Here is a 21,723-nt window from a genome sequence, read left to right as displayed (position 1 = left end):
TGCCCCTAGAGGCCATCAGCGCCACAGCAGGTGTCGTAGCATATTGCGTTTTTTTTAATCATTAATTGTCCGTGAGAGTAAATACTACACTGACAGAAAGGACAAAGGGAGAGAGGGATATTGTACATCAAATGAAACAATGGAGATATTTTTTTTTCGCTCAAACTTGGCTGTAAACACTGCTTAAGTGGCGCTAGCCCGCAGTTAGATTTGCCCGTTAGCCTGTTAGCTTTTTCTTCGTGATCCTATTAGCATGTATTGCGCCTCCTGGTCGGAGCAGGGAAAGTTGCAAGCATAGTTTTCTGGCCAGAGACACCAGGGGGAGATGAAAGACCCTCCAATCATCCCATCAACACTTGTATTACTACCAGAGGGACGACGAAAAGGATTTATTAAGCTAAACGAGTTTGTTAGCTATTTTCAGGTAGGATTCTTCATTTATTAGATATGTAGAATGTAATCGTTTATGTTGTCTTCAAAGCAATACAACATTACATAACACTTTTGTTGAAGCTTGTAACGTTCATTGTATCTACTTGTGTTACAGTATAACTTTAAGGGGTCTGACAGAATGAACCCTGAAAGTTACACATTTGTTGCTCACATCTGAAAAGGTTTGGTGGGTTTTTTTACAGCTGGGACCATGTGCTTTCTATTCTTCTTTAAATCCACTGTGCTCCATACATTCAAAACTTCCAGAAAATGCAAGAGTCGCACAGTTAACGCTTCACCTCATTGTAAAAATACTTTCATAATCAATATCGAATACATGCAGCTCATTGTCCCCGGTGCCTTTGCTGAATGGACTGAGCAAGAACCATTGAACGCATTGACTGAGAGAATCAAAGGACGTCCCAGGAGACATTTTTTGGTCCTGAACGCTGAAACCGAACCCCCGTGCTGCGCGTTTTGTTCAAAAGGCAGCAGCGCTAATGAGGCGGTGACATGAGCTGCAGTTGGATCTGTCAGTAGTAAACCATAAAAGTGTCCCGCCACAGTGAGTTCAGTTCCACCTGACTGTATCAAACTCAATGTATTGATTGTCGCAGAGAATGATGGACTGGAGAACGGAAGGGTGGCAATTGCAGTAAATGTGTCATCAATGGTTTGGGGAAGAAAAGACAAAGATGTAGTTTCCTGCTTTATCTCAGGGGCGAGAACACTGGCTGACTGTTCCCGACGAGGTCACAAGGTAAGTGATTGTTAGTTATTCTGACTCTGTTTCCATGAGCTGTTTGTGAAACCTGTCATTATAGTAGGTGGTTTCCCCGCTTTTTCTTTATCCACAGTATTTAACCAGAAATTGATATGACATCACTTTTGTTTTACATTTACCGTTTACCTTAATAAATCCTTTCCGGAGTCCCTCTGGGGGTAATACAAGTGTTAATGGGATGATTGGGAGGTCTGTCATCTCCCACTTCGCTGCCACCGGGTCGGAGTCACCAATACACACTAATGGAATCAAAGAAGAAGCTAGCAGACTAACGGGCAAAGATAACTGCAGGCTAGCGTTACTTAAACAGCTAAGTTTGAGTGAAAAACATAATCTCCATTGTGTCATTGGATGAACAACATCCCTCTCTCCCTTTGTCTTTTCTGTCAGTGCAGTATTTAATCTCATGGACAATTAATAAGTAATAAAACATGCTACGAGACCTGTAGTGGCGGTTGTGGCCATACCGCCTTTGCTCTACCCAATCCCGTCAGACCTTGGCGGCTAAGCAGGGAAGGGCCTGGCAGGACTTGGATGGGAGACCGTTTGGGAACACCAGGAAGCCTAGCGAATGTAGTGCGTGAGTGAGTGGTTGGTGGTGGTCGGAGGGGCTGGTTGCCTCGCTTCCGTTGTAACAGGCCAGAGTATACCCCCCATCTGGACTACACCCGGGGTTAAAGGGGCCTAGGCCATTTCATACCCCAGTCTACCCCAGGGCAGCTGTGGCTTCAATAATAGCTTACCACCACCGAGTATAGAGTGAAAGAATAGTGCAATGTAAAGCGTCTTTGAGTGTCCAGAAAAGCGCTATATAAAACCAATGCATTATTATTATAGTAGCGCTTATGGCCTCTAGGGGCATGAGTTACTTTGTTCTGCTTTAAATCTATATTTTATCTACCACTGTGTCTTAAACTACCAAGTTGTTTTCATCTGGCTTGGTGGTACAGGACCTCAAACAATGCACTTTACACTATAAATTGTTCTGTGCTACAGCTGCCATGTCTGACCTTCATTCAGATTTAATGATAAAAGTTTGAAGCAAAAATGTTGGTGCAACTCTGCTTCAAAATCTTCCCCCTTTGCAGTGCCTGTATAGCACAAACCATGTGGAAGAAATCCACCGCAGAAGATTCGCGAGATTCGCCATTAAGAGCGTATAAGTAAGAAGTATAGTGTCTTGTGAGGGGGTGAAGCCGGTGCTTTGCTCATGAATCAAGTCGGGGTGAGATTGCTGAATCAGGGTTGATTGTGCCTGGGAGAGACAATAAAGCCTGTAATCATCTGTCTCTGCTGCACAGAGCTGGCAATTATCTGGCCATACCTGACCGCCACAGCACAGGGCCGCATCCATCTACCTGCAGCCTATAGTTTTCCTGAGAAACTGTCTATGGAAGCACAGGGTAAGGATGACAGCAGGAGAGGAGATCAGGAGTGTCAGAGGTTGGGTTATATAGAACCCGTTTTAGAGGAAAGAAGAAAATAGAAGATGTCTGTAAAATCGAGGAGATACTGTTATTGATGTTGTAAATCTGAATAAAAACGCGATTTTGACCACAGGATAAAAGGAAACAGGACAAGAAATGTTAGTATGTTACTTAAAATAATAAAAAAGGTTCATCGAAATAGCTAAGAAGAGTTAAAGAGTGATGAGCGTACTGAGCAAAATCTCTTATGTTTAATGTAATTGACAAAAATACAAACATATTTTTCCAATGGATGAATGTTTTCATCATGAAGCTGTTCTCACTTAACAGAACGTGTTTTTCTTCCAATAAAGAGTATTGTTCTTTTAAATAACAATACTCAAACCGAAATAAAACGAATGTGCCTAAACGTAGCCGATTACTAATAATTAGAAAGAGATTATTATTCCCCCTTTGAGGAAAACAAAAGTGACCCCGTGATCTTACAGTTTTATAATCCCCTGTGTAGTGCGGTATATTTATAACATAATTGTTTTTAAAGCTTGAAGTACCACTTTTCCCTCTATTTGCCACAAAATAATCAAATAGTCAATCCACTGAGATAAGAATGCTCGGATCATTTTGGGTTGTGATGATTTGTGTTTTTATAGCCTTGCACCAAAAGTACAAGAATATATCTCCGTTAGTGGCTTTCATCTCCCCTGCCCACTCCGCCGGCTCACATAAGGTACTTCCGCAATATATTACCTGAGATAAAAGGCGAGTAGCCGCTCATTAGAGTGCTACAACAGTTCCAAAGGAGCCACCATTTACTTGCAGTGCATCTCCTTCATCATAGCGTCGGCTCTCAAACAGCTGTCTCATACTGGCATTTAGACTACAAATTTCTCTCCATTTCCCCCCAATACATCTGAGCTTTAAGCATATGGACCATCACTCTCCATCTGAAAGCACCGCACCGTGGCTTAAAAGCATTTTTTCCTGCCGTGGTCTAATAACACTGCAAATGAGTATTGTAGTTGTAATTTATCTCGTCTATTGACTGAATAAAACCTCTGGATGTCGCCCAATGAATGCTTTTTTCTGTGTAATGTTTTTTCCTTCAGTAATAGGAGCGGTGGGGAGAATAATTGCAAAGTTGCTTCTGCTATAGCGGATGATCAATGCTTTTATCAGACTGGAATTAAATGCAAAATGCCACTCAAGGAAATAATAGGGTGCGACAGGTGCTTTGTGTCAGAGAGGTCATTTGTCATTGGGATGCGGCAACACGTTCTCTTAAAAGCTCAAAATGTGAATGCTTGAGGCAGTGCGTTATGGACTGTTAAGGCTTTATGGTGATTCCCTCGTCTCAAACGGTGTAGTCTAAACAGTGGGGCAGATAGGGTCGGCGGTTCCAATCCCACAGGTGAACACTGTTGTTGACACTTCACCCGCCTTGCCTCCAGTGTCTGCGTACACTGGTGTATGAATGAGAGTGTGAATGGGTGAGTGGTCCCTTGCTGTAAAGTGCTTTGAGTGCCTAAAGCAGGTAGAAAGGCGCTATATAAAAGTGACCGTTTATGAGATCCAGGCCACGGTCATTTTCTTGTCATGAATGTCATATTTTTTGGGCTTTTAGGTTTCATGCAGGAGGTGTTTTGCGACATTATGCAACTGGCGATGGTGTATGGCACAAAGAGTACATTGGAATGTAAATGAACATTCTGTGCAAAAGATGAAATGCAATGCTTTTTGTTCAATAGTACAAGTTAAGCTAAAAGCAGTCGGTGTTCCAAGACGCATAACCACATTCCGTCAACAAACTTTTTCATATGAAGCAGCGAGCCTTTGGAACACTCTTCCAAACAAAATTATGTATAATTATAGTACATTCACACGCCTGACCAAAGAGTGGTTACTATCAAAGCAAACATGTGCCCACTGAATGACGGTCCTGAAGTGAAATAATGATGCTGTATTATTCTGTATAAATTTGATGAACTTTTGTAAGTATAACATCAACCTGTCCAGGGACTGCGCTTGGAAATGACAACCTGGCACATGAACTCTAAGAGACTAAGTTCTCTTGCGCATTGTCCCCTGATCAATCAAATAAATACATCCAAATTGTGCAAGTCCGCATCTGGCTGCATAAATAACATGGTAACTGCACAGTAACAAAAGACAATGGCAAGATAAGGCAATTTGCAGCCATGTTTCCATTTTATTATCAAAAATTAAACTACACACTATGTCTATAATTTACAGTCTTGCATCTGGGTTAGGATAAGAATGATCATTAAGTAAAAATAAACTGTTGTCCTGTTTTCACGCAAAATATCATTATTATCATGTTATTACTTTTTACTATGCTATTACTGTACTTTAGAGTGCCACCACTGAACTCAATTAAAACTCTTAATGATAATATTTACAGTAATTTATCTCCTGCTGCCGGACCATGGCAGCAGCACCGAGCAAACCTCTCGCAAATCTCACACTAGCTATTAGCCTTCCAAATTCACCAGGAACACCCCCCAGGACCTTCTCCTAAGACAAAACTAAGTGGCAATTTACCTGAACACAAAGTAGTTGTTTACCAAAACTTCCCTTGACATGTCTTTTTTTTTTTTTTACTAAAGGCACTGAGTCTTTTTAAGGCTTAATTCTCCCCTGTCACTTGTCGCCACGGCGCCCGTTGCCAGCGTCCGCATCGCCAAGGGACCGTCTCTACCTGATAAGCAGAGGTGCGCTCTCTCTGACACATCTGTCCGCCTGATGAGCCAAGTGTCAAAGCCGCCCAAACTGCTGGATGGAGTGCATCAATAAACGGCTTTAATCCTCTCTTGGGGCCAATGTCCTGCCTCTAATAAGGGATCGTCTTACAGCACTGGCAGTGAGTGGGGAGCTAAAGGGGAACTTGGCATGCGCTCCTGCCAGAGGATGGAACTAACGAATTGTGGTACACAGGTAACAGGCTGTAAATCACAAGCGCCGGCTGTTGTCTTAATTGCAGCACTGAAAGTAAAGTTCCTTCTTCCGCTTCTCTCCATTGACCTCCACAATGCAACAAACACATGTTACGTTTAAGAGATTTTCCCGGCAGGCCATCGTATAATTGTGAAAGAAATGTTACATAAGGCTTGTTGATAACTGAGTTTAAGAAATATTATCTTTTGAGGCATTCTAGTGTGATATCTATCGACTGACTGAATGTTCCTGTGTTTGACCTCGCGAAGAAGTATCATCACATTTTGACACATTGTATAAAGTCTTTCCTCGTGGTGTATTTTCTCCACCTGCCATGCAAAGACCTCAGTCTTATCAACTCGGTTTGCAAAAGTTCAAATCCAGCCTCGTTTCGGTCCCAAATCTAGATAAATATGGCATTTATTGCTCCACCTTAGGTCAGTGGACTGATGTTGTTTCATGACCAACCTTCAAATATTCTGACAAGCCGCGACCCCTCCAAAAACAGTCAGGCTTTAAATACACTGCCTGACCCAAAAACAGGTCACACACACACACACTCTTGGATGGACTTGGTTGGACAGTATTAGGGCCCCAAATCTGATATGTAAATAAGATAAAATGCATAAATGACTGTGCTGCTGATCCACATAGGCACGTATAACTAATTATGCGCATGAGCAAACACTTGGTAAATGATCCCCATAGTGTTCCTGAGACTTTCATGCAGTATATTCACGTTTTAAACGTTGACCCGGTTGGCTATAATCTCATAATACAGAAACTCACAGAGCTTCAATGATTCAAACACTGATCAAATTCTTTTGGCAAAAACACATGACCTACGGAAAATGGTTTTGCTCCCGACCCAGCAGTTGGGACCTGACGCCTTGGGCAACAAACCCTTCTCTTTGCTTTACTGGAGGTCTGTGTGCTCATAAAGGCAAAAAAGGAGGGCAAAAGAATCGCACAGACACATTGGGCCACAATGGCTGTCTGACAGATTTAAGAATAAATCACCTCTTACTGTCTCCCGGGCTGTAGATATTTATTTTCTCAAACGCCTTTTTTGTTTTGATAGTTCTAGCACTTTTATAGCGCCCCCGCACTTACATCCACCTCTGCTCCAGACACTTGCCAGACAGGAGAGGAAAGAGAAAGCGACGGGCTAGTTGTGAGCTAGCTTTGCACTGAAGGACGAGTGGGTTGCCAGCATCCACGGGGGAAGATCCGATGAGTGTTCCAACCACAGTGACCCTAATTAACCACACATTATCTGCAGGCAGTGGAGAGGAGTAGGGGCCCCCCAGCTCCAGACCCTCCAGGCTCCCGAAGTCCCAAAGACAGGGGCTAAAAGCACACTTCACTTTCTGCCTCAGAGCAAGAAGCACACATAGGGGGGTGAGTGTGGGGTCGACATGTTGCCTAAAGCCTATGTTGCAGGTCAAGACCTTTCTATAACGAGCAAATAAACACAGTGAATTGACGGGAGGAAGACACCCCTGATGGCGCCGGTCCTGCTTCTGTTGATGTACGGAAGCGATGCATGGGGTTTGGGAAAACTGCAATAACTATAGGAGGAGTTTTTTTGTATGGTAAGTCAATAATGTACAATCTGCAATACTGCAAATAATGTAATGTATTTTTGCTTCTCTATCCATTCATTTACTCTGCACACATTTGGACCTTTTAGTCAACATTAAAACATGATTCCAATTCATTTCGCTTGTTACTGGTGTGCTCGTGTTTTGTAACGTCGCAATGCCAGTAATTTGATCTGTTATATTATGAAGTCCTATTACACGGTGTGGTTTTGTCCGTCATTCTGCACGTGCCCTCCCTCGTCTCCTGTCCACCTGCTGTTTGAGTAAATTGAAGTTTGGCTGGGAGGGAGGAGGAGGACATCATTATTCCATTGAAAGATAATGAGCTAATTTTCCTCTCTGACGTTACAAATCCCATAAAATGAGCGCTTCAGCACAGTGACAGGTTGCATCACATGCGGTGAGCCGTATTGTACCTGATGCTACAGTCAAATTGGCACTGTAATGTCGCCGTGTTATTTCTTTGATGCGCGGCGGAGACGGTATTTGTGTAGGAAACGTTTGTGGCACAGCTCATTACAGATGAAAGACGAGCGCTTATCAACGCCGGCGTTTACACGAGGCACAAACCAGAGCCTGTTGACAAAGTGTTAGCGATCGTCAAGCCAGGCCATTACTTTACATGTTTTTTTTTACCAGTGTTATGAGAAACTGGTTCTGTTTACAATACGCCTTTAAAACCGGAGAATCAGGTGGCGTTCTTGAAATAAACAAACAAATAAAACACACTATGTTCTACACTATGTTAAGAATTATTATGCAAATTGTATATCAGTGCCATAAATGTAAAATAAAAAAACTGCAAGCCTCTGGAGGGTCCTACACCTTGATGTTCAGGAGACTCCAGAGGCACCAGCAGCTTCAAATACTTATTTGCTGCTTTGTTGCAGCTGTTCTATTATCTGATGTATCTGTCTGGCAGAAACCGTCCTCATTGTGCCTTTATCTTCAGGCAAGGCATGCAACAATTTTACGCTTTCCATCAGCAGAGAGAGATCCTTTTTCTTTCCCTTATTGTTGGAAAATAATGGTCTGCTTAATAATGGTGGTCCTTTTTCAGTAGTTTTTCCCTGGGCTTACCTGACAACGAATTATCACAGCTGTCTGAGATTGATATCAGTGATTCAAAGAGCCCTGAGACACAATACCATCCACTGAAGTACAATTTGCATAATAATGCATAATCTTAACATAGTGTAGTTCCTTTTGCCATGGTTAGAATCTGAATGCTTATGGCTGACCACACAAGTTAAATGGAATTTGGAAGTCTACTAATGGCAGAGGCAATAAAGCTCTCTCTAGTTTCTCTAGTTGGTTGGCAGAGATCGATATCATCTTTTTCTCGAGACCTACACCCATGCAGTGCCTACCTCGGTCGGTGTCGTAGAGGTAGACAAACTTCTGCCACTTGTAATGGGACAGCAGGCTCAGGACGGCCCCTCGGAGGGCGGGCCTCATCTGGATGACAAACTGCACCTCGTTGTCGGTGGGGTAACTGGGCGTGACGAAGGAGGTGTGCAGCGCGCCGCAGAACGACGTCAGCGTGTTCATGGACTTCTTATCGTAGAATCCGAAGATGGCGTAGACTCCGCGTGAGAACTGGGAGCAAACTGCACAGAAAGCACAAAGGAGAGATTGTGATAGCGGTCGGCGAGAACAGGCATGTGTAATGTGGCCCTCTTTGTCTTTGGAGGGCGGCCAATCAATGGAGGGGTTTGACCCACGAGTAATGGGCAATTATACACTAAGGTGACTTCTAATGCCTGGGAAATAATGTGTGCAAATGCGCCAATGATTTGCACGCGTTATAAGATGATGATTAGTTTAGAAGCTAAAATAGTAAGCTACAGAAATGAGACTGCACAAAATGAGAAGGTTTGACACAACGGCATTTACAGTCACATCAATTACTCACCAGATTTACATTTACACATGCACGTGTCTATGGTCGAAACCGTGAAAACAAGCACACATATACAGCAACGTCAGAAAAAGTGTGTTTCTGAGGCTTGAAATAAACAGACATGGATAAATAGTCACGGAAAAAACTTTGAGGGAAAATGGTTTAACGGAACAATCGAAAGAAACGTTGCCTTAGAAATCTGTGCCCACTGCAGCGTCACGATGTGCACTCATTGAAATCGTTTTGTCTTGAAATAAAACAAACTAACAAAAGAGTACTGGAAATTGTTGCCTTGCTTTGAAAACAAATAGAAGCTAATTTCGACCAACTCGAATCTCAATTGTTTTTGGTGTCTGCACATTATCCCCGGACAAATACTGCGTAATTGCATAGATCAACTCTATTCAACAGAGACACTTTCAGTATAGAGAAACACTTTGTCACTGTAACGCAGACCTGCCACGTGCCGTTTTTGATTGCACAATTAACAATCACAATACGTTAGTGGGACTGAAAATGCTATGACAACAGTTCCTTATGTCTTCATTTTGTCCTAAACTTGTGTAAAGTAAATGATCAAAATGGTGGTCTTTAAGGCAGTTGTTTGTCTCCTTGGATGTTCTCTTCAGTGACTCTAGGGGCCGATCTTCTGTTTAACCAAGCACCTGTAAACACTGTCTATTAAGGTCTGATTGACTCTAAAGAAATGCAACCATTAGGCCCAGAAGCTCAGAGGCACTTTGAATGAGAGGTTTTGTATTAGGGGTTGAAGAGTTTTCGAAGTACCAGATTCACAACAAGCTATGGCCAGATAGTCAATATGGTTGCACTGTTTTTGTCTTTCTTGTTTTGAGAGAAATATTAGATTTGAATGTGAGCAATTCTGTAGCTCCAGTGTGAACAATAGTAGCTAAAACTTTTAATCATGCTGCTTTTACTATTGTTAGTTATTACCAAATGACAATCCCCGCGGGCACCGTCTCCCCGAGTCAACTTTTATCTCTTTATTGATCTCACTGCACAGGGGCATACATTTTTTAGAACAGATAGATATTCTGATTGTGCATCTACACCACAGAGGTCCATAAATGTGTTGAATGTGAACCGCTGGTGTCATTTTTTAAGTATGCCTTCCCCTATCTGCTCCGATGCAGACACCTTTACCCAGGGATAGAGCTCCACCGTGACTTAACTCTCAGCCACACATGCCAGCTCACAGCGCAGAGACCCAGCAAAGGTGAATCAACAGATGGACAGTGCTATTGTGCTCACACGCTGCAGGGTGAGCGCTGCAATCTTCAGCAGTGAATAGAACCCGTGCAGTAGGACTTCTACAGAGGCACAGGAGGACATATTTTTTTCGACAAACCCTTAATTTGGGCCAGTCCGGGCTGACACGGAACCTGTCCTTAGGGTCACCCAATCTGGCCACCTCTTTGTCTGAGCTCAGCTGCCCTGCGCTCATGTGAGCCTCAGAAACAAATCCGCCATGTTGTCCTCTCCTTTCATCAGTGTCTCCCTCTGAGGCTGCCCCAGTCCTGTGCAGTCCTCTCAGGGTCGCCGCGGTGACGCAGAGGAGAGAGATACATGGTGAGTGCGTGGCTTCAAGGCTATAAGGAAAGCTTTAGGGAGATCTACAGCGAAGTCCCACAACAGCAGATGTGTCGGCATATGCACTAGTGCCCACAGACCCAAGTTATCCTAGACTAACCTTTTAGGAATCAGACAAAGGCACACTTTCTGTTCCTTTAACACCAACAGTTAACCCCTTAACATCCGCCTTAATACCCAAATCTGAAAGCTTCTTGACTGGAGCTTACAGCCTATAGGCCAGAGTAACGCCGCATTAGAACAATAAGGCTTCTTCCTTGTTTTGTGATGACGTTTTTGTTGCATTTTTCATCACGTTTTCATTGATTTTTTTGCCCCATTTTTCGTTGTTTTTTTGTTGTATTTTCGGCCACATTTCGAGTTTTATGTGTGATAAAGCCGCAAAAATGTGACCAAAACATGTAAAAAAAAGAAGAAAAAAAAAAAGCTAAGATTCTTCATTTCTTCATTCTCCTCATCATCTTCTCTTATTGTTTTTGATTGTTTTTACTCTCCTCTATTTATCTCAGTCTGGGAAATACAATGAGCAGATCTGTGACCATCTGTGGTGGGATTTTGGGCTAAATTACTTTAATAATAAAGGGGACACTAATATGGTCCCGTTGATAATAAGGTAAATAATAGATCAGTATTAATAAAGTTCTCTTGTCTGTTTCACCTGTCCTGTGTCGACAATGACATCAGATTTTCAAAACCAGCAGGGTCATTCAAGCAAGAAGCCTCAAACATTCCGGATGATACATAAACACAAAAAATCAATACGGCTGGACATAAAAATAATTCAGGGTCGCTGCGTTTGCTCCGAGACTGCGAGTTTGATCAGTCTGTGATTGTGGTTTCTTTGTATGCGCTGCAGCTTTCACCAAATTGTTTTCATAATGTTTTGAACCGTGACTCAAATCTCATTTAATTGGCCCAACTGTTCAGGGTGTAAAATCCTAAAAAAAAAAAATAAGCAAAATGTGTTAATAACGAACTCCTTGTGGTTAATGTAGTGTGTATTATTGCTGCTGTAATTACTTTGTCAAGTGTGATGACTGATAAATCTTAAATCTGTTCTGACCCCGACACTCACACATTTTACGAGCCCTCCCGGCATGTTCTCCCGAATAGACCTACAGTATGCAGCCCAATCTGTTAAAGCACCATCATGAATACTCCACCACAGCCCACAGTGTGAGACTTTTGAAGCAGCCTTATTGATTTTCAGTGTGAGTGCCATAAGCTGTAGCATGCAGAACGCTGCTGTTTTCACACACCTAATTACCGTGACCGCTTTTTCCTGGTCAGCAACATTAGAGCAACAGTACAGCCACATGATACAAGCCCGTTCAGCTTCTCAGGGTGTTTACACTGTTAAATTTAGATGCAATAGCACACATTAGTTTAAAGCTGCCTCAGGTGCTAATCCTGCAGTGAACCGTGTTTCAGCATTTTTGCTTTTCTTATATTTGAACCTTTGAACAGGGAACCTTCATAAAAAAGAGAGAACGATCTGTGGTAAATAACTGGCAAAACAAAGCATGAATATTGTGTTGACCCTGTCTTGCGACGGTAAAACTAATACCAACATAATTTGGTTCAAAGGCAGCATACCAACGGAGAAGTCAACTTAGTTTAGATTCAAAGCGTTTTTGTCATATGCACAGAATGAAACAATTCCCCTGCATAATGAAATTAGTTCTGTGCTGTCCACACTAAAGCCATAACAAGAACAGAACAATATTAAAAACACAAAGTGCTGAAAAAGCGAATGTGCAATGTATGCCTGTGCAGTTAATGAATATTGTACAACGCCCACCGTGTCCACCTAGGCCTTTTTCAGAGCTCTCATGGCAGAGCTGAAGAAAGAGTTTTTGAACCAAGTGATCTTGCACTTTGTGCTTCTGTACTTCTGACCTGATGGGAGGAGTTGGAAAAATCCATGATGGGGTGGGAAGGGTCTTCAGTGATGGAGACAGCTCTCCTGTGAACTCGGCGTTGGTAAACGCTCTGTAGAGAGGGCAGAGGGGTCCTGATGACGCAGTCTTCACCACGCTCTGCAGGCGACAGAAGAGCTGCGGTACCAAAATGCAGCTGCTCAGGAAGGACTCGACATTTTTGAGTTTTTATGTTTGCTGCAGAGGATATTGTTTCATGTGGATTGTCCACAAATTACTGAGATCATAATCCAGGTCAAAACATCTGCAGTTTGACAGTTAAAGAGGACTATTGGGAGGGGTACCTCCACATTCAATTTTGGAATTAATGGATTCACGTAAAGATATATTTTTATATTGACTGAGGAGGCAACAGGGCCACGGGTGGTCAAGATTTTGTCTGGCGCGCCGACAAGCTTTCAGCTACCACAAACCTAATATGAACTCATGGCAACATGATGAATACACTGATGGATAATTGGCTTCGAAATGCTAAGGACAGTTCTATGTTTCATCTATGATGTGATAAAATCCAGGAAGTACAGATCAGAGTGCTGCAACAGTATGAAGAATCCACCAAACAACATTGTTCAAACCATTGTGAATGAAGTGATTACTTGGGTATGTTTTGGAGGAGGGAACAATGTTAGAAAAGCTTTAAAAAGTCGATTCTGCATATAGAGCATGTTACGGCTGTATATCTTCTTTAAAGACAGTCCACCTGATCATTCTGGCCTGTTCTCCACATCAATATTAAGGCTGTTTAGAATGCCATGATGTCACACGAACGCAACCTAATCATATACAGTAGCTGTGCTTTTTATTCATATATTCAGATGTCCTCTCTCTCCTTACTGTCCTCACCACTTTATTTGACCTCTCCTTTTGTTTCCTGCCTTTTGCCTCAGCCATCTGGTCATCCCCTGAAGCTTGCACCCTCTTGAAGCACGCAGGAAGGCAGGCACTATCTCTCTCTCCCTCTCTCCACCTGAGTGCCTCTCTCTTCTCCCCTCTCAGATTGTTTCCCCCATAATATCGGGCCGCTCCATCAGTGAAGCGAAGATTGTGGCTTGGACTTTGGCGAAAGTGCACTATGGGGAGTCAGGGGAGAGAAGTAGCCGCGGATAAAGTGACCCTGCCTTGGCCTCTCTGTAATTAAATAACACCCCAGTCCAAGAGAATGTTAACGTTTGAGAGAATATCAGCTCAGAGCTAAAGAAGTTCCGCGTAATGCCATGAAATTCTCTCATTTCAGTCTAACTGGCGGTTTAAAGGGTATTTCTTCAAAGTGGGCTGGTGGGTGGCACTTTCCCAATGGAGTTCACCTGCTACAATTGCCCATGAAGTTGAGCTGAAGTATTGAAACCATAAGCGCACAATTTCAAATATATATATATATTTTTTGCTACACGCTAAGCCAAATATGCTAAATTGGCCTTTTTATATATGTCCATGAAACACCTTTAATACTGCCATATCATTCATTAATGCTTGTGACTCCGTTCTGGTTTGATTTAAGCCGACTAAAAGCATCACCTTGAATTTCAATGACTGAAATTGTTACTCAAACACCCCCCCCCCCCCCTCCCGCACTTTACTCTGTCATTTGGCGCGCTCACAACAACTTAGCTTTACCCAGCCATAAGATAATGCTGCTCCTGCTTTCTTCTCTGCGTCTTCCCCCAATCTCATTTTCCCTTCGATTTTTTTTTTCTTCCTTCTCCTCTCCTCTGCCGCAGCTCCCTCCTCCCCCCCCCCTCTCTCTCTCTCCCGCTTCTCTTCTTCTGGCTGCTGCAGGGAACCATGCATCCTTCTGCACTTCACTGGTCAAACACACAGCCTCGCCGCCCTCATTCCCTTCTATAATCAGGACACTCAGCGCTGCTACGGGGATGTAACATTTCTGATGCATCACTTGAGATGGCTGGCCTGGAATGCTAGTTCAGAGCTGTGGATTAGCCTGCGGGCAGAGTGGGCTAATAAAAATTCAATATATATTTAATACAACCTCGTTCATGCACTCGAGGTATTTGGATACTCTGCAAAGAAAATTATTTTCAAGAAAATGCCCATCGCAGATCAAACGTTCTTCAGTTCCTGCCCAAGATCAAATGTGAATAGAACCAGCAGATACTTGAATGTATTAGCGCATATACATATTTAGTTCTTAATTCTCAAATCATTTCAATATTATGAGAAGTGTAAGACTCTGTAAGACTTAGATACAGTTGTGGCCCTGCTTTTTTTTCACTGTTTACACTCTACACAGCACTGGGACCAGTAAATGTCAATGGCTGATTTTATCTCTTTAGCGCTTTCATGCCGTTTTCCACAACCTCACGTCTCCGCTGTACCAAAGCATCTCCACATGTCCTCCATTCCCTCTCCAGTCCTGGTCTTGATGTCCCGCTGGTTCCCACCCCTCCCCCCCTCCTCTGCTCAGACGCTCTTCTACACCAGTCCCACATCCGGCCTGTCCCGTTACAGAGCGGGGAGATGCTGTCACCAGCAGATAGCTCCTAAGTGCCCCGCGGGGATTGCATCAGCCCCTGTCATATTGAGATGCGAAGTGCTTCAGAAATGTTACCGCAAACAGCAGAACCTGGGCTTCTGAGAGCTGAACAGTCGCGGAGCATTTGCCAAGAGGCTTTACAGTAAACATTTTTATTTATTTATAATAATTGTATTATCTGATATAATAATAATAATTGTATTATCTGATGTAGTTTCAATGCGATAACTGGTCACAACAATTTTACTTGCCCAAAGCATGAAACAAGTAAATTTATAACCACTACTTGATTGCTGACTTTTGTTAGACATCGCAAACATTAAGCAGGATAGTTTGGTGTATGAAGTGAATTCCCTGTGCCCTGGCGAGCAGAGAGCAGAGCGTGTTCTGCATGTGTGTCCGCTCAGTCTGTGATGGATGATGGGAATAAACAGTGTGGCCGCGGGACGCTCCATCACTGACGCTGGTTACTTTGGACTTCCCTCTGAGGAGATTAACTGCACTGTCCAGCACTCCACAACCACACTTTTTATTATGCATCTGTACAACCACTCCGGGGAAGTACAGAACATGTCCAATCTAGAGTATCCTGAGGGGAATTTCCTGTAGGGGCGAAAGTTAATCTGGTGTTTATCCTTTACAAGATGCTAGACAGTAATATAGAACTGATCTCCTACTGTATAACGCTATGGTTCAAACATCAAGATGAAGCCAGACAATGCAAACTGAGCAACAGGAACCAAGTTACATCTAAAGGCCATTTTCGATATGAAAAAGGCCAGTGTGCACAAAAGTCATGCAAGTCATACAAGCTGAATCGCATTTAGAGCAAGTCCAGTTGTCTCGTCTTGACCTTACAGGATTGCATGAACTGAGGATTTACACTGTTGCAACATCCTGTGATAAATACATCATAAATATATCTTTGTTTGTTATTGTGGCATAGTAACAAAGGAATAAAACATATTACACAAAATACAGGAATATATTAGTCATTAATAGTATAAACTGCAGCTTCAAAACAAGTTGGACACTGGTGTATGAGATCCTCAGTTACATGTTGTCAATGTCGTCAAGAATGAGAGACTGGGGGAAAGTGAAGGAAAAGGAAATCTCTGAATGCACGTTTGTTTGGAGGCCTTTTTAGTATTTATAGTTTATATTTTGACAAAAGAAACTCAAAGTAGTGTAACTCAGCTATATTTTCCATACAGTAATATGTAATACAAACATATTACATTTTAAAGCTGTAATCACTAATATAGAATATACTACAATTTTTAAGTTATTGCTCAAAAAGTTTTGAAAGCTGATGGAATCAAGCATCAGCTTTCAATTCCCAAATCTGGGATTCAAGATTCCAAAAGATCACAACATTATTTTATTATAACATTATTATATAAATAATAATCTTCTTATTATTATTATTTTCATATGCACTTTTGATGTCATATCTATTGTCTTCTAGAGAGACAGAAGTGACTTTCCATTTGATGTCATTCACATAACTGTTGAAAATGTACTTTATACACACACTCTTTGTTCTTTAGTTATGAATGCCACTCACGCCACTGCTTTAACTGTAACAAATCGCTATATGCATTGAGCAGATGAGAGCGTGACCCGGGCACCACAGCCTGCCCGGTCACGTGTTCTCTCACTCCATTATCCACTCTGCTTGATTTTTTTCTGATCATGTTTTCAGTCTCCTCCACATCTTCGCGGATACCGCCCCGTATAGCCCCGACAATGGCGGCTGAGCAGTCCCCAAAGGCTCTGTGATGCCGCTGCTCTCAACTCCATCTCCCTCTGACTTACGTGTCACCTTCAAGGTCCCCTGCCATCACAGCCTGTTTGAACACTGAGCAGAGGTTGGGTCAGACAACATGCCACAGAGGGACTGTGCATATGGGCTTTTTCATTATTATGGAAGTGCCCTCTGTTTGCCCAGTGCACATCGTCATGGAGAGCAAAACCAGAAGTGGCTTTGGACAAGAATGATGTTCAAATCCGACCATAACAATGCAGTGATGACAGCGGCGATATTGGACACTGCGCTTTGGGGAAATCACCGTGATAGGATCCGGTGTAGGAATTTCCCTACTGCATTTCGACAGATACGATTATGGTACGGAAGCTGATAAGAGACAGACACCCCTGTTCACCACAAGATCACTGTTGGAAAAAGTACATCATCCAGAACCATCCCATCTGTGACAAAAATCGAGATGTCCAAAGTGTGTCCCGATGCAGGGGCCAGAAGAGTGCTCAAATGAAACACGCGCTGTTTTAGACAGTGAACAATGGCAAGTGGAAATGTAAAAAGAAAAGGAATCACGGCAAAGGTCTAGAGATAAATGCTCTTAACTGGAGTAATAAAACCCTGTTGCAGTGGGAGGGGAACGTCAGGCCCGGGGGCAAAATGCGGCCCTGTAGCATAAAACCTGTGTAAAATGCTGAAAATGCTATAAGTTCCTTTCAAATTCCTCCTCAAAACCCACTGTTAGGTCAAATATGTTGTACTACATTGGGATTCTGAGAAAGTGGGGCTTTGCTTTGAGCTAAAATTGGGAGGTTTGGCCCCTGGACTTTTGACAAGGAATTACACTGGCCCGTGCTGCCATATGTCAATGAGCCCTCTCCCATATACATCAGCAAAAAAAAGAGAAACCATATCACATTTTTGATTGTTAGTGAGAGAAGTTGCCACACGGTTTCTCAGAACACACATATTTCACATATTTATATTTGAGCATGAAACAGAATTCTGTGCGACCGGCTCAACAGCTTTTGGCGGCTCTTTAAAACCTTTGCCTATGATAGCGCACGTCTTATCCTTGTCCTCACCTTGACAGTGAGTGGCCGCTCTGTGAGGGGAAATCGGCTAAACACTGACCCTTCCTGTATGGCTGTATGCATTTTTAAGGAGGATTCATCCGAGTATGAAACATGTAAGGCTTATGATATTCTGTAATTGGATTTCCCCCGAAAGCTGGTGACAAAGTCCCTCACACGCCACTAATCCTCCCAATCAGCAGAGCAAGGCCTGGGCTCGTCTGCAGTGAATATGGAGGCGAGGGAGGAGGAACAGTGGAGGGAGAGAACATGGCCGATAGAGATGGGTGTGGACTGTGAGACTGAAGTGTAGAGGGACAACAACTTGACACAGAACGCCAAAAGGGTGCAAGCACTGGCAACTGACTGAAAGCCCTTGAAGAGAATCAAAAAGGAATACAACAATACGCCAACAATTATACTGTGTGCCTTTAGTTGTTACCGTAATTTCCGGACTTTAAAGCCACACCGCGTAGAATTTTACCCAATAAATAAAATTGAAAAATACCTCATAAAGGTACAAAAAAACATGAGCCCTTGCTGTGAGCGGCTCAGCTCTCCCAAGACATGACTGTTACTGGGAGTGGGTACGTCTCCAGCTCGTCTCCATGGAGATGTGACTAAAGTCAGTAGAATTTGAGATTTAAACAGGTTAGGACCTCCATACAAATCAATTCTTTGATTACCCTCTGCAGTAATAGCATTTTCAGTGTCGAGCTGCTCATTCGGAGCATGTTTTGCAATGATGGCAACAGTGTAGTCCAAAATGTTACGCAGTGTGCCTTTAAGTCACACTTGGCTGGGGGTGCGACTTATATATCAAAATAGATCATTTCACATCTTTGTTATTCATTTCACATCTTTGTTATTTTCACACTGACAGCCACTGACAGCCTCTAGAGGGTAGCAGATACAGGCTTGTGTACCAGTATCTGCTACTCCTGTACCACTGAAAATGAAAAAAACAAGGTTTTTCTTACTGCAATAAAGAAAACCAAATAAGCTAAATGCGGGCTAAAAGCTCGATGACTCCGGAGTGACATATACAGCTGTTTTTTTTAATTCTTCATTATGCATTTTTTGGCTGGTGCGACTTATACTCCAGAGCGACTTATAGTCCGGAAATACAGTATGTACTGTACTGCTTGGCAAGGTACCTGAATGGTTACCACTCCTCGCAACTTGGAGATCCTGGGTTTGATTCCTCGACTGTGTGGGCCTTCCTGCGTGGAGCATGTTTTGCCAAGTTTGGGTGGGTTTTCAGCGAGTGCTTCGGTTTCTCTCATCAACCCAAGACATGCACAACAGATAAACCTTCCAGCTCGTAACCATGCATTTTGCTCAAGATCTAAAAATGCTGCCTCCGGGGCATTAAACAATGGGTCAAATACAAATAATGACCCTTCTGTCACAGCCCCGGCGTTGACTAGTTTTCCCCGGTGTCGGAGCTGCTAACAGGGGCAGCTGGACGGCGCGGCTCAGCAGCGGTTCAGCGTGTCACCGCAAACGGTTGGACTGCTATACTGTCAGACGTGTTTCCAGAAAGTGCCTTCATCTTAAAACTGCAACTTCGAGTCTCAATAAATAAAAGGGAAAAAAACATCAAAACGACTTCATGACAGAATGCCTCAAAGAAAAGAGGACACGGGGAGAGATAGAGACTTAGCCCATCAGAAAGATTAAAGGAACAGTTTGGGAAGATGTGTCTAAATTATTACTTTTGACTTGAAAAGTGTTTGGAGCATTTCAGGTATTACTTCTCTCCACTGACTTGTTATGAATCCAATTTTTCACACCGGGGAAAATACCCGTCAGCCCAGGTCACCTATTGTTTTTGTTCAGTACTTCCTATTTGCACAATTAATCTACTCAAAATTGTGACATTAATTTTAAGACAGAAACTGTTTAAGTGCAATATCCTGTGGGATCTACCTATGTGCAAAACCTGTAGTTTAAGCCAATACAAGCATTTTCAAATGTGTTTTTTTTTGTATTAGCTTAACGATTCATTTTCATCCGTTGTTTCCAATATCATTCCTTCATTAAAAAATATGGATAAAAAAGGCCAATGAATGAAAAAAAGCTGATATGCAAAAACATCCATTGCAATTTCACAACTACAAAGCAACAAACCTCTGAGACTATTGGTGCATTCATGTGGACTGGGGCGCTCGTTTTCCCGAGATGTGACATCATTGTCCTGACTCTCCAGTTGGTTTGTGTCCATGTGGTTTTTAAGTGAAAGTGGGGATTTAAATAAAAACAGTCTTTTATCATTGATTAGCGCTTAGCTGAGCTAATCATTTAAATGTGTTGTTAGCATCTCAGAAGCTAAATGTTAGTTTGAAAAAATATGTAAATTAACTTTTTCCTCGCATTGATGTCGGGGATTTCTCTCACAATTTTGTTACTACGAGGATGAAGACGCTAACACTAAACTCAAGTCGTTTTCCCCAGTTGAGAGAGTGTTCACATGCACCCCCAACTGGGGAAGTCGTTCGCCCGAGTTTCAGAGGACCACATGAACGCACCATATGGACCTGAGACAGAGCGCTTGCTGAACGTGGATGGAAGGCAAAGTCGTTTTACATTGTTAGCACTTTTTCTTACTGTAAGTGTGAAATATGGATCAAGATGTCTTTGACAAAAAACACATCTAAGATAAATAAATCTCAAATTGAATTGCAGTTGCAACTTTCAAATTTGCGCATCTCTTATTCCACACGTCATGGCTTTGAAAGACACATGGCTGAGGTTAAACACCCACATTTATGTCTGAACAAATTCAATCATTGATGAGTAATTACTTTTAACTGTCCTTATATTGTTCATGTTATTTTTTCTTACATTGTGTTGACAAAACGTAAGACCACATGCTTGTCTGGTTGCCGCTCACCATAATATTTTATGACTAGTTGTCCCTGTCCTTTAGGCATATTTTTGAGCCTCCTCTCTTACCACCAAGAGGGGATGACTATCCACCGCTTGCCTGCCCACTTCCTGAAACTAAAACCAGCAATCCTTGAGGGAAACTCATTGAATTACCCGTCACATTTCATATCATATGTTCAAACCGCAAAACCCCTTCAGTCATTGGGGATACGGATTCTTGATTACGGGGATATATTTTCAAACGGCCCTTTCTGAAAAGACAGCTTTGACTTTGTGTGGAAGAATAATAGAATGAGTCAATGAGGACAGGAGATGGCAGTAGCTGTTTAACCTTGAATACATCACTTCTCGAGTTCCCCCTCTCAGCTGTGGCAGCAGGGTCTGGTTAAATATGTAGGGTCCAGGGGCACTTTTCATCTTATTAGCGGCCTTGCAGAGAAAACGCTCTACCGCTGAATGATAATCTAGGGGAGATAGAGGGACGTACAAGGGCTGCGCCGCGAGCTGTAATCAAATATACTGCTCAATAGACCTAATGTTTGCCCTCAAATACTAAAACATAATAGATTCACATTATAAAGTTAGATTGGAAAAACAGCCCTGAATTTGGTTCCTATAGGCGGAGACACGGGCTGATAATACTGGAGTCGTAATTGGGATTGTTTTAGGCCTTTTAAACCGTGTCAAATTTCTGCCTCTTTTTGGACAGAATAAAGATCTCTTAGTATTGCTTTAGATTAAGGTGGGCTCATTAAGTATTAATAAGCATTAGTACTCATTTTATTGCTAGGGTAAGGATTAAGGTCAGGGTTAGGTTAAAGCTTGGCCATGAATAAGTGTATTGTTAGTATG

At 42.5% G+C, this 21,723-nt stretch overlaps 1 protein-coding gene across 4 annotated transcripts in view; it reads right to left on the bottom strand.

Moving 5' to 3' along the window:
* LOC306963248 (glutamate receptor 3) overlaps window positions 1-21,723 on the bottom strand; it is a 102,429-nt gene that overhangs the window by 61,039 nt on the left and 19,667 nt on the right. For all 4 annotated transcript variants that reach the window (XR_013792898.1, XM_079556763.1, XM_079556761.1 and 1 more), the window contains exon 3: window positions 8,570-8,809. Coding sequence is in view for 3 of the 4 variants with exons in the window: in XM_079556763.1 (XP_079412889.1) it covers window positions 8,570-8,809 (240 nt within the window). In the remaining variant the exon portion in view is untranslated. The remainder of the gene's footprint in view (window positions 1-8,569; window positions 8,810-21,723) is intronic.

Source organism: Gobius niger, assembly GCF_951799975.1.
Source record: "Gobius niger genome assembly, chromosome: 5".
NCBI lineage: Eukaryota > Metazoa > Chordata > Actinopteri > Gobiiformes > Gobiidae > Gobius > Gobius niger.
Note: the sequence above shows the minus strand (reverse complement) of the source record. Positions and strands in the feature narration are given on the sequence as shown.